Raw genomic sequence first — 15,530 nt, forward strand, 5'->3', positions numbered from 1 at the left:
TTCTGTGAGGGGTATGTATGCGTGTACTACAACTGGAGCTTGAACTCTGTTACTTGAGTTCTCAGTTGACTTTTCTTTCTCTTTTTTTGTTAGCCATAGGGCTTCAACTCTGGGTCTGGGCGTTGTCCCTGAGCTCTTCAGCTCAACTCAAGGCTAGGGTTCTACACTTAGGGCTCACAGCGCCACTTCCAGTTTTCTCGTGGTTAACTGGAGATACGAGTCTCTTTGTGTCCAGGCTGGCTCTGAACCACGATCCTCAGATCTCAGCCTCTTGAGTAGCTAGGATTACAGGCGTGAGAGACCACTGGTTCTCATTTGGCCTTTTCACTTGCAGCTGACACTCTAACCACTTGAACCACGTCTCCTCCAATCCAGCTTTTTGTTGTTGTTCTTAACTGACTGGTTAACTGGAAAGAAGAGTCTCATGGACTCTTCTGCCTGAGCTAGATTCAAGCTGCCGTCTTGATTAATTCAGCCTAATGAATAGGTAGGCTTACAGAAGGTGTAAAGGTTCCGGGCTCTTTTCTTTCTTTCTTTCCTCACCAGTTCTGGAGGGCTTGAACTCAGGGTCTAGGCATTGTTCCTGAGCTTTTTGCTCAAGGACAGAACACTACCACTTGAGCTACAGCTCCACTTCCATCCCTTTTTCACCAGTTTAAAGAGCCTCGTGGACTGGCTTCAAATCTTGGTCTTCAGTTGAGCCTCCTAAGAAGTTAGGATTACAGGCGTGACCCACCAGCTTCTTTTGTTTTGTTTTCTGACACAGTCATACTATGTAACCTGGGTTGGCCTCAAAAAATCATGATCTTCCTCTATCTCTACCTTGCAAGTACTGGGATTGCTTCTGTGCCACAATCAATGCTAAAATTCCTGTACCTATACATAGTATCCCTACAATTTGAAAATTCATCTTTGGGTAGGAGGTATTAAAACTATAACCTACAGTTCAGTTACTCAAGTGGTAGAGATGGGAGGTATATAGGTTGAGGCCAGGCTAGATAAAAAATTTAGTGAGTGCCCTCCGCCCAATCACAGCGCGAGATTGACTGCTGACAAAAATAAGTTAGACTATAGCAGAACGTAACTGTCAGTCCAAAAAGAAAGCCCTCTCTATACATCACCTTTAAATAACAATAAAAAATTGAAAAATCTTCCACTCAAACACTAGTCAAATAATAAATGCCTTGGGTTCAAAAAAAAATTTTTTTAAATAACTAAATCAAAAAATGTAGCTCAAGGGGTAGAGCCCTTCCTATAAAATGTGAAGCCCTAAATTAAATCCCTAGTACTAAAACAAAAAAATACATTTACAAGTAAAATGGAAGATGGCAAACCATTAAAATGATATGTATGAGCTGGGTACCAGTGGCTCATGCATACTCAGGAGGCTGAGATCTGAGGTTTACAGGTCAAAGCCAGACTAAGCGGGAAAGCCCAGTAAACTCCTATCTCTATAGTCAGTCACCTCCCTCGACCCCCCCCCAAAAAAACCCCACACGGAGCCATGGCTGAAGTAGTAGAGCCCCGGAACACCAAGCCCAGGACCCAGGAAAAAAGTTCTGTGTGTTTGGTGCGTGCGTTCCTAGCTCCCAGAAGGCGGTGGTTCCATGTATCTGCACATTCTAATGGACAGGGAAACTTTACTTACACATCTGAAAACTCCACTTGTAAACCTTGGGTAACCGATTGGTGGGTTCCTTGAGATCAGGGTCCTTATCCCCATTCTTCCCACACTTTCCAGGAGACTGTGTCCTTGCAGGAGATTTGGAACCGTGGGACTTCAGTCCTGCGGAGGCTGACTTCATCGGCTGAGCCTTACTGACACTTTCACCAGCTGACAGTTCCTCGCTATCACTACTGTTCGCTGAAAGGAAAAGAAGAGTTATTCGTAAGCAAAAAGTTAGGAATGAATTTGCCACTGACTGTAGTAGGTAACTTAAAATTAATAAATTGAGTTTTCTGACAACCTAACTATAAACCCTAAAAACCACATGTGAAGATACTTCTTGCTATTAAGGAAAAGCAAAGCTTTTGTTACCTAAACTTTTCAGTAATAGTCTTAAAATTTTTTCTGTCACACTGCTCTTTCGTTCTGTTATGCAGACTGTCAAATCTGATTATCATATGATGGCTAAACATAGGCTATATGCATGCACACTTTCCAATTCCTCACAACTGTGAACTCAATAAAGAATTCCTTCAGGAGAAAAATACTCTCCATTTTTAGATGTCTAACAAATTTCTTATGTAACTCCTAAGTTGTAGTGTAACTAAGATAAATCATCAGTCATGTATGAAGAACCCAGAAATCTCTGTAATGATCATGCCAATCCTGTGTTTGCCAATCATGTTTTGGTATAAAACAGGAATAGGTAACCTTGACAGCTTACTGGTGAATTCGTGGTAAGAAAGCGAGTATTACAGATTAGCACTTTCTGGATACATACTATTATTTTATATTTCATTAGTTATTCCACTTCACTATCCTCAAAGAATGGTTAATTCATTTTTATTTACCATGGCAGAAACCCAATAGTTAAAATGAGAGAACACAACCAGCTGTACCTCACTCTATGTGGATATATTAATTAAAGTGGTACTAGGACTCAACTCAGGGACTTATACTTGCTTTAGGTGTTCTAACATTTGAGTTATGTTCCTACTATAAATGGTGAAGACGAAAAGACAAAAACATTATAATGTTTTTTTTTAAAAAAAAAGACATTTTAAATAGCCTATCAATTATGCCAAGTAAGTGATAACCCATGTAACATGTACTTATCATTCCTCAACTACAATAACCACCCTGTCCCTCCCCCCAAAAATAGGCTCTGAAAACCTAAAAAGTATTTCCAAGGTAAAGGACAGTACAAAGCAAGCACTTCTGCTGTAAAGGTTTCAGGACTAGAGACTTTTCTTTCACATCTACCTTACAATAATCCTCTCCCAGCCCCACCCGCCTTTCTGCTGTGCAGTCACTGGCCTCGGTGCGCCTGTCCTGGCCTGCTGGGCACAGCCAACCCGGGACCCAAGGGATGCCATATTCACCGCCTCGAGTCACAGGGGCTCAGCAGAACCTCAGCGAGCTGGCCGAATGGCTTTTTCTGCACTGAAGTGCAGCCAAGGGAGCTGCTAGCAAAGGTCAGGCAGTGGAGGTGGCAGGAGTCTCCTGGAAGAGCCGCAGGAGGTCAGTGTGGGGCACCTGAAAAAAAATTCTTCACATATTTTCTACTTCTTGGTCTACAAAAGAGATCCAATGTGCTGCCTTCAGGAGAAATACGAGCATTATAATCTCTGCAGGCAGAGGACAAGCGTCGTCGTTAGTTTTTAGTAAAACATACTTTGCACAAGTACTGTATGCTGCTCTTAGGTCACATGGCAAGTTGCACTGGAAAGAAGTGTTACAGACTGGCACTGCTGGAATTACACCTCCAAAGCCACGTCTTTTCTGAAACAGGGTCTCACTAGGTAGCCCAGGCTGGGATTACAGGCCATATACAGGCCTAGAGAGCTATCTTGACTGTTTACTTCTATGCAGATTTTTTTGCCTCGAAGAATCAGTAATTAACCAATATCACTGTAACAAAAAATAAAATAAAAGCTAGGTGTACAGGCCTGTAACCTGTAGGGTTAGCAATTCTTATCTCCAATTAATCAGCAAAAAGGCCAGAAGTAGACTGTGGCTCAGTAAATAAGTAAAACACTAGCTCTGAGCAAAATGGCTCAGGGATGGCATCCAGGCCCTGAGTTCAAGCCCCAAGACCTACACAAAAAATCAATCAATCAATCAAACTTGAAAAAAATATATATATAATATATATATGCATTTCGCAAAATATGATGCATCTAATGTGAAGGTAATAAAAATGCTTTTGTTTCCATTATGCTAGATATTTTTTACAAGACTACCAGCAACTGAATATTCCCAATTTGCTTAGGGTTACCCTAGAAAGCTTTGGTGTGTGACTTTTATCAGGTGGAGCTATCCCATAACCTCAGAGGCCACCTCCTAAAGTTCTAAGTGTATTTCTGGGTTGTGAAATTGAGGGTGGTTTCACACTTACGGCCCTTCCCCTTCTTTTTGTTGTTCACCACGGTTGCTTTATGGCTTCTTTTCTGCTTCTTCGATGGATTTCCTCCTCCCTGAGCATCTTTCACCCTCTTTTGACCTGTACAGGCTACAACAGAGAAGAATTAAATGGAACAAAATAGAATCAAACCAAATTTTCAATAACAGTTCTGAAAATGACACACATAAACCATGACAAAATTAGTAGAAATCTCAAAATTGTCATTAATGGAGCCAAATGCTTAAATAGTAAACCTTAAATATTTTTTCCCCTTTTTTTGGGGGTGGGGGAGAGGTCAGTAGTAGGTTTTGAATCCTGGGCCTGGATTCTGTCCCTGAGCTCTTTGCTCCAGGATCACATTCTACCATTTGAGCCACAGCACCACTTCCCATTTTCTGGTGTTTAATTGGAGATAAGAGTCTCAGGTCCTTTGGTGCCCAGGCTGGCTTTGAGCCATGACCCTCAGATCTCCTGAGTAGCTAGGAGAACAGGCATAAGCAACTGACACTGTCTTCCTTTTTTTTTTTTTTCTTGTGTGTGTGTGGGGGTGGTGGTCATGGGACTTGGGCTCTAGGCCTGGGTGTTGTCCCTGAGCTCTTCAGCTCAAGGCTACCACCCTACCCCTAGAGCCACAGCTCCACTTTCCTAATGATTAATTTGAGAGAAGAGTCTCAGTCTTTAGTGCTTGGGCTGGCTTTGAACTCCGATCCTCAGATCTCAGCCTCCTGAGTAACTAGGATTACAGGCATGAGCCACTGTGCCCTGCTTAAGGCAATCTAGATGGAGCTGACATAAACTTAAAATAGTTGTACTGGGAATTTATCAGTCTAGTAATTTGTAGACAGGTATATGCTGAAACTAAAACTTGATATTTAAGATTCAATAGAGACAAAATACTATGATTTAGACACAAGTTGGAATTCGCATAGTTTGAGATACTGAGGTTTAAGAACCCTGGGGCCTTGCACTTGACTAGCAAGTGCACGTTTTCTTTTCATGTTTTTCCCCCAAATAGAGTCGTCTATGCCAATAGGCAGTACCACTGTCCTCCTACGTATGCTTTCTACACAACTGAGATGATAGGTATGGGCAACTATGCCCAGCTTGACTAAGAATGGGGAGGGGAGGAGGCTATCACACAAGCTTTTCTTTTTTGGGGGGCGGGGGCAGTCCTGGGGCATGAACTCAGGGCCTAGGCACTGTCCCTGAGCTAGCATTCCACCACTTAAGCCACAGTGCTACTTCCAGCTCTTTCTGTTCATGAGGAATGGAGTCCAGGGCTTCATGCACACTAGGCAAGCACTCTGCCACTAAGCTACCTTCCCAGCCCTCTGACAAACTTTCTTCAAAACCACCGTTCTTCCAACTGACTATGCCTAGGAATTACATTTTTAAATGATATAATAAGGGTTTGGGGGTGTGTGTGTGTGTGTTTAGAGTCAATACTGGAGTTAAACACAGGGTCTGAGTATATTAACCTTCCCTCCTTCCCCACTTATCCCATCCTCTGTGTCAGTCATACACACTGATCCTTCAGATCTGGACAATACAACTAAGAACATCAAACTCCTTCAGAAACTTGCGCAAGTTAGGCTTGAAATCAGTTTGCAAAGTTGTCTGAGGAAACCATGCCTAGACTATTGCTCTAATCCCCTGCATACAGTATTTGATAAAGGGTAGAGGGGTCTCTCAGTTAATCAAAATGTTTATGAGGCTCCGCATTACAAATGCAAAACAAAAAAGTGCTTGCCTAGCATGCATGAAGACCTGGGTTCGATTCTTCGGTACCACATACATAGAAAAAAGCCGGAAGTGGTGCTGAGGCTCAAGTGGTAGAGCTCTAGCCTTGAGAAAGTCCAAGGACAGTGCTCAGGCCCTGAGCTCAAGCCCCAGGACTGGCAAAAAAAACCCCAAAAAACAAAAAAACAAATGCAAAACAAAGTTCCAGAAATGCAATGGAGTAGTAGCTCATGCCACAAAGCCAACCATTATATCTAATGAATTTTCAAACAGTTCTGACTCTGAGCCTGGCTTCAGGTTCTATCCACTAGAAATGTCATGGGCAATTCAGGTAAATACTCATCTCACTATCATTCTTCAAATGACCTTGCAAAAGCCCACATTAAGTACCGCACATGGTCCCAGCAGGCACGGCGAAGCCATCTCGATTGAAAATGTCACTGGCCTACCTCCCCGCTCACCTTTTTCAGGATGTTCAGGTTCCTGCTGATTGCTACTAGTGGAGCTTACGCTGGCGTCGAAGCCTGCTGGCGAGCTGTTCCCCTCTGACCGGAGGTCCTGCAGCTCTCCCACCACACTATCCACCTCAATGGTGCTGTCCGTTTCACTCTTGATGCTTCGAACCTCTTCCTGGCTGGGAGCCAGGGGCTCTGACACTGCGACAGAAGACTGCTGCTGACCGGCTTCTGTGGCGGTGACGGATGAAGGCGACTCGGGTGTGGTGGGAGGGGTATTGAGCACTGAGTTACTGCCACTACTTGGGAATTCAGCCTTTCGATCACTGACATCAACTGTCTTTTCTTCCATGGGCTTCGTGTCAATAGTGGCTGGTGGCAGCTTCTCCAGCTCTGTATTAGGTGAACAACTCTCCTCTTCAGCCACAGGCTGTAGGGACTCCTCCACAGCGCCTTCCTCTGGGGCAGGATGGGGTGGGGACGCTGCAGCCTCAGTATCAGAGTCTGAAAACAGCTCCTTAAGTGTTTTCTTAGGCCACTGCCCCTGAATACTTGACCAGACATCTTTTCGGTCTTTAGCCCTGCTGTTTTGAAGTCTTTCGTCAGAGGTATTTAAAAGTTTTATTCTTTTTTCTGCCACTTCTGAAAATCCTGAATAGAAACCAGTTGCCCGCAGAGACTTTCTTTTTTCCTCCAAACCATTGTATTTCTTGGTTGGTGTCATCTTTGCTTTTGATTTTTCCTCTTCATCTTCATCTGAAGAGCTGTTACTGCTGTTTTCTATGCAAAGTGATTCTTTGCTCTTGGCCCGATCTTCCTTCTTGCCAGGTGATCCAGTTTTCAAACATTCTTCTGTATTGCAGTATCTTCTTTTACCACGTTTTATTTGTGGCTTTGAAGATTTTTCTGTTGTATCCTTCTTAACATCCTTTCTCTTTTTTGTGACTTCGTCATCTTCTTCAAAATCGGTATCTTCTGAGATTCCTTCTATGTCTTTTCTTAGTCTTTCTGGAGATTTTGACACTGGTTTGGACATTACCAAATCTGACTGCACTTTGTTTTCTTCTAGCAAAGAGGAGCTGTTCTGTTCTTCTTTTGCAGTAAGTTCATTTCTGGTGTGGGTTAAATGGTCCCCCTTGGCTTCCTCTTTCCCATTCTCATCTGTGTCCTGAGCACCTCTCTCATCTTCCTGCTCAGTGTCCTCAGCAGAGCTTTCAGAGGCTAGAAGAGAAGAAGAGGGGAAGATGACCAGATAGGAGCACAAGCAGCATCCTCTAGAGCTCAGGAACTATGCAGAGAGCCATTCCAAGTAGCAAGCTTTTACACCATTCTTGATTTTTGTTTGTTTGTTTGTTTGTTTGTTTTGGTTAGTCATGGAACTTGGGCCTGGGCGCTGTCCCTGAGCTCCTCAGCTCAAAGTTACCACCCTATCTATCCCTTGAGCCACAGTGCCACTTCTGGTTTTCTATTAATTGGAGATAAGAGTCTCACAGACTTTCCTGCCCAAGCTGGCTTTGAACTGCAATCCTCAGACTTCAGCTTCCTGAATAGCTAGGATTACAGGCGTAAGCCACCAGATCCTAGCTACCTTCCTTTTCTTTTTTTTTTTTTCTCTTTTTTTTTTTTTGCCAGTCCTGGGCTTGAGCTCAGGGCCTGAGCACTGTCCTTGGACTTTCTCAAGGCTAGAGCTCTACCACTTGAGCCTCAGCACCACTTCCGGCTTTTTTCTATGCATGTGGTACCAAGGAATCAAACCTGGGTCTTCGTGCATGCTAGGCAAGCACTTTAACCACTAGGCCAAACTCCCAGGCCTTTTATAAGTGAAGAAAGTGAGCTTCAAAGAGTTTAAGACACTTGTCACACGACTATAGTGATAGTTATACCATGAACTCTTTTGCCAAACTCATCAAATGATAAAACATAAAAAACATGAACTTAATTTTATGTAAAGCATAGCTCACTCTGTATGAGATTATGATATAAAAACCTGCAGGATATAGTGTCTGAAAACTAAATCATTACAGCAGTCAAACATTCTAACCAAGAATAAACAAAAAAAGGTTCAGAAAATAAAAGTATAAGAAATTTTAGGAAAAGGCTGATAGAATGAATTCAAAGCCAAACACAACCCGGGAGGGAGGGAGGGAGTAGACATAAGAAGTGATCATTGTTCACAACTGTGGAGTCATACTAGTGTGCAATGTTACTAGCACTATAAATTATATATGTACAAATGTTTTTCATATACTATTCTGAACTAATTAGGAAAAAAATTTAAATTGACTTTAGAATATTATATATAATCAGGTCTATATATAAGTTCATGTAAATAACTAAAACAAGGGACAAAATTAACTTATATTCAAAATAAATAAAACTAAAATTCACAAGAGCAATATAAAATAAATTTAAGGAGATACCTTCTTTTACTTTATTTCACACATCAGATTTTCCTCCTGTCTCAGACTTAGAAAATTAGAGCCATGGGCACTCTACTTGCCTTTTTGATTTAATACTTCCATCTGTCTTGTATGTTAACCATGCCATTACAAACAAAATTGTAACCGAATCAAGAAAAAGCAAAAGTTTGGTATTTCTTACAAAGATCGCGCAATACAGGTTTATAATCTGATACGGTATAACACAAACCCGGCTTCATCTGGCAACAGACAGGGTAACATTTGAGTGCTTCAGATTGAATACTAAATGTTAACTGAATAGCAATGAGACCCTTATGATCTACTACACAGCATAAAGATTTCTAAATCTCAACCAATGGTAATTTTTTTGAGGGGTGGGGCGGATCAGCCACAGGGCTTGAACTCAGGGCATGGGCACCGTCTCTGGCCTTTTTCACTCAAGGGCTCTACCACTTTGAGCCATAGATCTCTGGGGGTTAGCTGAAGATAAGTGTCCCATGGACTTTTCTGCCTGGCTGGTTTTGAACTGCAGTCCTCAGATCTCAGCCTCCTGAGTAGGATTACAGGTAGAATCTACTGGTGCCTGGCCCAAGGGTCAACTTTATTTCAAGTAAAACAGAGTCAACATAAAAAAAAAAAATCTGACAGTGTCATTTATTTAACTTTAAAGACTTTAACTTCTAGAAATTACAACCAAATACTTGCACCAATACTTACCTTGAAGTCCATTGAGGATGGAAGTGATTTCTATGGATTTAATATGAGCTGTGTCAGAATTTCTGGCATCAGCAAGATCCAGTTTAGATACCATTTCAGGAGATGGGTTTGTCTGAAAGGGTGGTTTTGACAAGCGCCGAAGTTTACAGTTTTTAGGAGAGTATTTTTCATCTTTGTCTTTCTCCAATTTATTCTAGGTTAAGGGAAAAAATGGAAGTATTGTATGTTAGCCACAATTTATCGTAAGAAATATATTAGAAATAATGTGAATGGCATCTTAAACACAAAGCTGAAAGCAGATGTGAAAGCCTTTCAAACAACCACAGGGGCTGGGCTGGTGGCTCCCACCAGGAGGACAGAGATTTAAGCAGCTTGGCTTAAAACTGGTCTAGAGCAGACAAAACCAGGAGATTCTTATTTCCAAAGCCACAGTGGAGGCGAGGTTCAAACGGTAGAGCACCACCCTTGAGTGGAAAAGTTGAATGAGCCCTATCCTCAGAACTTCTTAGGACAGAACCACATAATACAACTTCCAATGAACTGTCAAATAGTTCTGACAAAGGCACAAGGGTGAGATCCTTTGCCTTAGAACTCTCAGGCGTAATTCTCAGAACATAGCTGAATAAATGACTATTCTAGCTCTTGTACCACCACTTCAGTGTTTTATCTCAGAGTCAGCAAACACCATGCATGCTGAAAGATGCGATAACTTACTCTAGCCCAAAGTTCAAAGAATGGCTTTAGGTGCCTGCAGAGGACTTTCTGCAGCAGTGGCTCTCCAGGAAGATGAAGCCAAATGACAGCATTTGTTACAAATGCATTGTAACAAAACATTAGGAGGCCCTCTTAAAACTCATTTGCCTTTTTCTTACAATCAAATATTTTAAGATACCTATAAGTTGTCAAGAAATGAAATGACAAAAAGGATTAAGAAAAACTTCCTTGCCGAGCGTGGTGGCTCACGCCTATAAACCTAGCTACTCAAGAGGCTGAGATCTGAGGATCGAGGTTCAAAGCCAGCCTGGGCACTAAAGACCACGAGACTCTTATCTCCAGTTAACCACTAGAAAACCAGAAGTGGTGGTGTGGTTCGAGGGGTAGGGCGGTAGGTTTGAGCTGAAGAGCTCAGGTACAGCACCCAGGCCCAGAGTCTAGGCCCCATGACCAACAAAAAATAACACCCCCCCAAAAAACAGAAAAAACCCCAAAACACCTCCTAAGGTAACATTATAATATTGCTTTCTCCTTCATCTCTTCTATCCCTCTTAGAAATACCACTCTAAAAATTGCTTTATAAAGACTAGCTTTACTCACAAGAAGGGGTACAAGGTTGGAGAAGTGATGTGCCCAGTACCTGACGAACGTAGCTATAACCTCTACATTATCCAGACAATAAAAAACAGTTAAAAAAAAAAAACAAGGGCCGGGAGTTTGGCCTAGTGGTTAAAGTGCTTGCCTAGCATGCATGAAGACCCGGGTTCGATTCCTCGGTACCACATACATAGAAAAAAGCCGGAAGTGGTGCTGAGGCTCAAGTGGTAGAGCTCTAGCCTTGAGAAAGTCCAAGGACAGTGCTCAGGCCCTGAGCTCAAGCCCAGGACTGGCAAAAACAAACCAACAACAAACAAACCCATGACCCATTAAAAAAAAAAGCCTAGTTTTACTAATGTCATGTGTACACATGTACACATAAAACATATATACACGTAAAACAACCCCCCCCATACATACAAACACATGCAGGCTCTTGTAATAGATAAAAACAACATTTAAATACAGTGTATTTTACAGTGAAGACCAGGAAAGAAGTCCTGAGTTAGGCTACTGATTACTCAGATTTATGGTGAGAAAAGAATAAAGTAGTGGAAGGAGATAGTTTCCTCCATTTGTGCCCAGCAAGGTGTGATTTGGCAGCTCCTCTCTGAGTATGAAGACTGAGATTCAGAGGAAATATTAAACCACTGAAAAGATGAAAAACTCTAACACTCACTTAATAGTCTAGTTTTTGTTGTTGTTGTTTGTCTTTGTCAGTTGCCGGGCTTGAACTCTGGACCTGGGCGCTGTCCCTGAGCTCTTCAGCTCAAGGCTACCGTCCTACCCCTTGAGCCATGGTGCCACTTTCAGTTTTCTAGTAGTTAATTGGACATAAGAGTCTCAAAGAACTTAAGTGCCCTGGGTGGTTTTGAACTGAGATCCTCAGATCTTAGCCTTCTAGGTAGCTAGGATTATAGTCAAGAGTCACGGAGTCCGGCTTCCCCTCCCCTCCACCCCCAACCATCCGGGTCTGAGCACTCTCCTTGTACTTTCTCAAGGTTAGCACTCTACCACTTGAGCCACAGCAGTACTTCTGGCCTTTTCTATGTATGTGTTACCGAGGAATGGAACCCAGGGCTCCATGCATGCTAGGCAGGCACTCTATCACTAGGCCGTCCTCCTAGCCTATTTTTTAATCAAATCATTTAGAAAACTTTGATGAGTAATAGCTATAAATATAAATTAGCACTATTTTTTCACTTGAGTTTGCTGGACACCTATGGTATTTTCATAGTTAGGAGCATCTTCTTGTACTGTACAAACCCCTCACGTCCAGCTACTGTGCTCTGACCCTTAGTTGGGACGGCAGCACAGGAAAGGGTTATGGGGGCGAGCGAAGTCTGGCGGAGTGGTCACATGGAACTGGGGCTAAAAATCTCCCCAAGATTTAGCACTTCTTTGAAACCACTTTCATATACTAACAGAATAGCAGTGCTTACACTGGCTAATTCTGTTACTCTGAGAGCCTAAAGCTAATAGTAACTCACACACACACATTTAACTGTATGTATCACTTTCAAGGAAAAACTCTTTAATTAACAGCTAGCGGTACATAACAAAATAATACTTACCTTTATTTTCTTCCTATGTTTTATCTTTGGCACATTTTTATCAGCAGGTCTCACTATTTTATCTGCTTTAATCCATTCATCATATCTAAAATTAAAAGAAATTAACATAAATATGCAAAACATATACCAAGGAAGAAACTACTGCCAAAATACTCATCACATTTTACATTGGGCATCTTATGAACAGGTAGCAAGGCCCAGAGGAAGAGCTGGAATGACTTACTCAAGGTCACAGTATTAGCTACTGGCTGAGCCAAACCTTCTGATTCTTTCAGATTCACTCCCCATTTTCAAAGCTTCATGGAACAGAAATCAAATCTGTACAATAAATGTTAAATAAACCACAATATTCTCTATTACACTTGGTTTTCTTCTTAAACAGAAGGAAGGCAATTTGCTTTTTAGACCTGTCAAGAAGCTATCAAAAGGACAACTTTGTCCACAAAGAAATGTACTCATTACCTGACTTACGTAACAATAACCCCTCTCCACACCACCTTTATAATAATAAAAAAAAGAAAAAAAATGCTACCACAACATGCTACTATATAGTTATCAACAGCACTGTGTGACAGAAAAGCTTTGTTATAACTTATGGTCACTGCAAAATACCTTAGAGAAAATGCTCCCAAAACACTTGACAAACATTACTCTGCCATGTTCCAGTGTTCTAAGATGCTTTCCTCCTATACCTATAGATAGCTGGCAGTCAACAGAGCTGTGAGGATCTCTCCATTCAATGCTAATAAATCTTTAGAATTGTGTGGCTGTGTGCGCATGAGTGCATTCATGTGTTAGGACTGGGGCTTGACCTGCGGGTCTAGGGGCTATCCTTTAAGCTTTTACACTTAAGGCTATAATACTCTACCACTTGAACCACAGCTTCACCTCGGGCTTTTGGGTGACTAATTGGAGATAAGACTCTCTCAGAAGACGTTCCTGCTCGGGCTGGCTTCAAACTATGAACTTCACATCTCAAGATCCTGAAGAGTGAAGATTACAGTGGCCCAGCAGCCTTCAGAAGTTTACAGGGACTATAGTCAGCTAAGTATTACTTCTGCTTACAGAGAAAATAATAAGAGTATTTCAGTAAAAACTAAGCTAAAAAGAAAAAAACCACATTGCAGTTATTCCCTTTTTGTGTAACAAAGTTACAAAATTTAGAACATCTTATCTACCCAGTGTAAAACCCTAAGCTCAAAATCCAGTGGAGGTGAGGGAGGCAAGGAGTGAAAAAGGGAGGGGGACAGGAGGGAAGAGGAAGAAAGCAGAGGGAGTAGGAGAAAAGAAAGAAATGTTTATTATAAATAACAAAAAAAATGAGATTTTGAATTCTCTGGAATGTGAACCTGAAAATGAGATTGTAAATTAAAATGTCCTGATTAGGAGCCAGGGGTGTGGCCTAGTGGTAGAGTGCTTCCCTAGCATGCAAGACGCTCTGGATTCCATTCCTCAGTACAATATACACAGAAAAGGCCAGAAGTGGTGCTGTGGCTCAAGTGGTAGAACGCTAGCCTTGAGAACGCCCAAGGACAGTGTCCGGTCCCTGAGTTCAAGACCCAGGGCTAGTTAAAAATAAAAAGTCCTGGGCGGGGATTTTGGCCTAGTGGTAGAGTGCTTGCCTAGCATGCACGAAGACCCGGGTTCAATTCCTTGTAACCACATATACATAGAAAAAGCCGGAAATGGTGCTGAGGCTTAAGTGGTAGAGCTCTGGCCTTGAGAAAGTCCAAGGACAGCGCTCAGGCCCTGAGCTCAAGCCCAGGACCGGCTAAATAAATAAATAAGGAGGGAGAGAGAGAGAGAGAGAGAGAGAGAGAGAGAGAGAGAGAGAGAGAGAGAGAGAGAGAGAGAGAGAGAGAGAGAGAGAGAGAGAGAGAGAGAGAGAGAGAGAGAGAGAGAGAGAGAGAGAGAGAGAGAGAGAGAGAGAGAAAGTAAGAAAGTCCCGATTATGAGAGATACTGAAGTACTTATATCAGGCCCTGAGCTCAAGCCCAGGGCCGGCAAAAAAAACAAACAAACAAATAAATAAAGTCCCGATTATGAGAGATATTGAAGTACTTATATTATTGAGATCCAAATATCCTATGTGCCACATAGTCATTTTTTTATGTTCTGCAGGTTTTAAATGCAGTCTTAATGTATACAGAATCAGACCAGGGCCTGGCAGGATTATAACCACCTGAGCACCTGTGAATCTTAATTCACAGAGCTGATTCCATTCTGTTCCATTTTTTTCTCTTCTCACTGGGGCTACCAGCAAGCTCCAGCATGCACAAGTATAATTTTCTAATCAAAGATGATGCAAGTGATGTACTTGTTTCTCAGGGGACAGGGAGTATATTGAGACAGGTTTTGACCACACAGCCCACGTGGAGCCTCCACTAACATCCTCCCACCTCTGCCTGTTAAGCAGGTGGAACGTTCCTGGGAATCCAGGCACACACTGCTGTGCGGAGCTTGTCATGCCAGCCACTCGAGAGACTCCGGCAATCCAGGAGTGGAAGGCCTGTCTTACAAGACCCTGCTCTGGAGACAGCAACGTGTGTGGGACTGCTCACACAGATAAGCATACGTACAGCACACATGCACACTTCCATGAAATGCTAACTAGCGTAATTATTAGTGCCAATTTAAGTGGCAATATTAGTTGATGAAAATGACTGCCTTTCGGCCGGGAGTTTGGCCTAGTGGTTAAAGTGCTTGCCTAGCATGCATGAAGACCCGGGTTCGATTCCTCGGTACCACATACATAGAAAAAAAAGCCGGAAATGGTGCTGAGGCTCAAGTGGTAGAGCTCTAGCCTTGAGAAAGTCCAAGGACAGTGCTCAGGCCCTGAGCTCAAGCCTAGGACTGGCAAAAAAAAAAAAAAAAAAGACTGCCTTTCAATTCTATTTATCAACAATATGAATTGTAATTATTCCCATACATGGAACCTGATATCTAAATTCCTAATGAAAATATTCTTCAAGTATATACATGACTAATCTTAAAATAATTCTGTTGAGACCGTCTAACATTCACCTAGTGAAACAGACATGAGCACACACACAATCTCAATTCAATGAACGTCTGTGGTCTCAGATACTCCCTGATCTACATAAAATGAACTAACTAGACATAGTGATCAAAAATTGTTAGACTACGAAATCTGAAGGTGGGGCTGAGAGGAGGAAAATAAGGGAGAACGATGGAAGCAGTGATCCAAGATGCATTGTAATCATAACCTGACATATGGAATTG

General features: G+C 42.1%; 1 protein-coding gene across 2 annotated transcripts in view; it reads right to left on the minus strand.

The window, feature by feature from the left end:
• Positions 1–15,530, minus strand: part of Arid4b (AT-rich interaction domain 4B) — a 107,651-nt gene that overhangs the window by 5,732 nt on the left and 86,389 nt on the right. For both annotated transcript variants that reach the window (XM_090318757.1, XM_090318756.1), the window contains 5 exons: positions 12,288–12,372; positions 9,403–9,595; positions 6,272–7,486; positions 4,065–4,178; positions 1,649–1,864 (listed from right to left, as the gene is read on the minus strand). In XM_090318757.1, coding sequence (XP_090174883.1) covers positions 1,649–1,864; positions 4,065–4,178; positions 6,272–7,486; positions 9,403–9,595; positions 12,288–12,372 — 1,823 coding nt within the window. The remainder of the gene's footprint in view (positions 1–1,648; positions 1,865–4,064; positions 4,179–6,271; positions 7,487–9,402; positions 9,596–12,287; positions 12,373–15,530) is intronic.

Source organism: Megascapheus bottae, chromosome 26 (genome assembly GCF_031878675.1).
Source record: "Megascapheus bottae isolate mThoBot1 chromosome 26, mThoBot2.hap1, whole genome shotgun sequence".
NCBI lineage: Eukaryota > Metazoa > Chordata > Mammalia > Rodentia > Geomyidae > Megascapheus > Megascapheus bottae.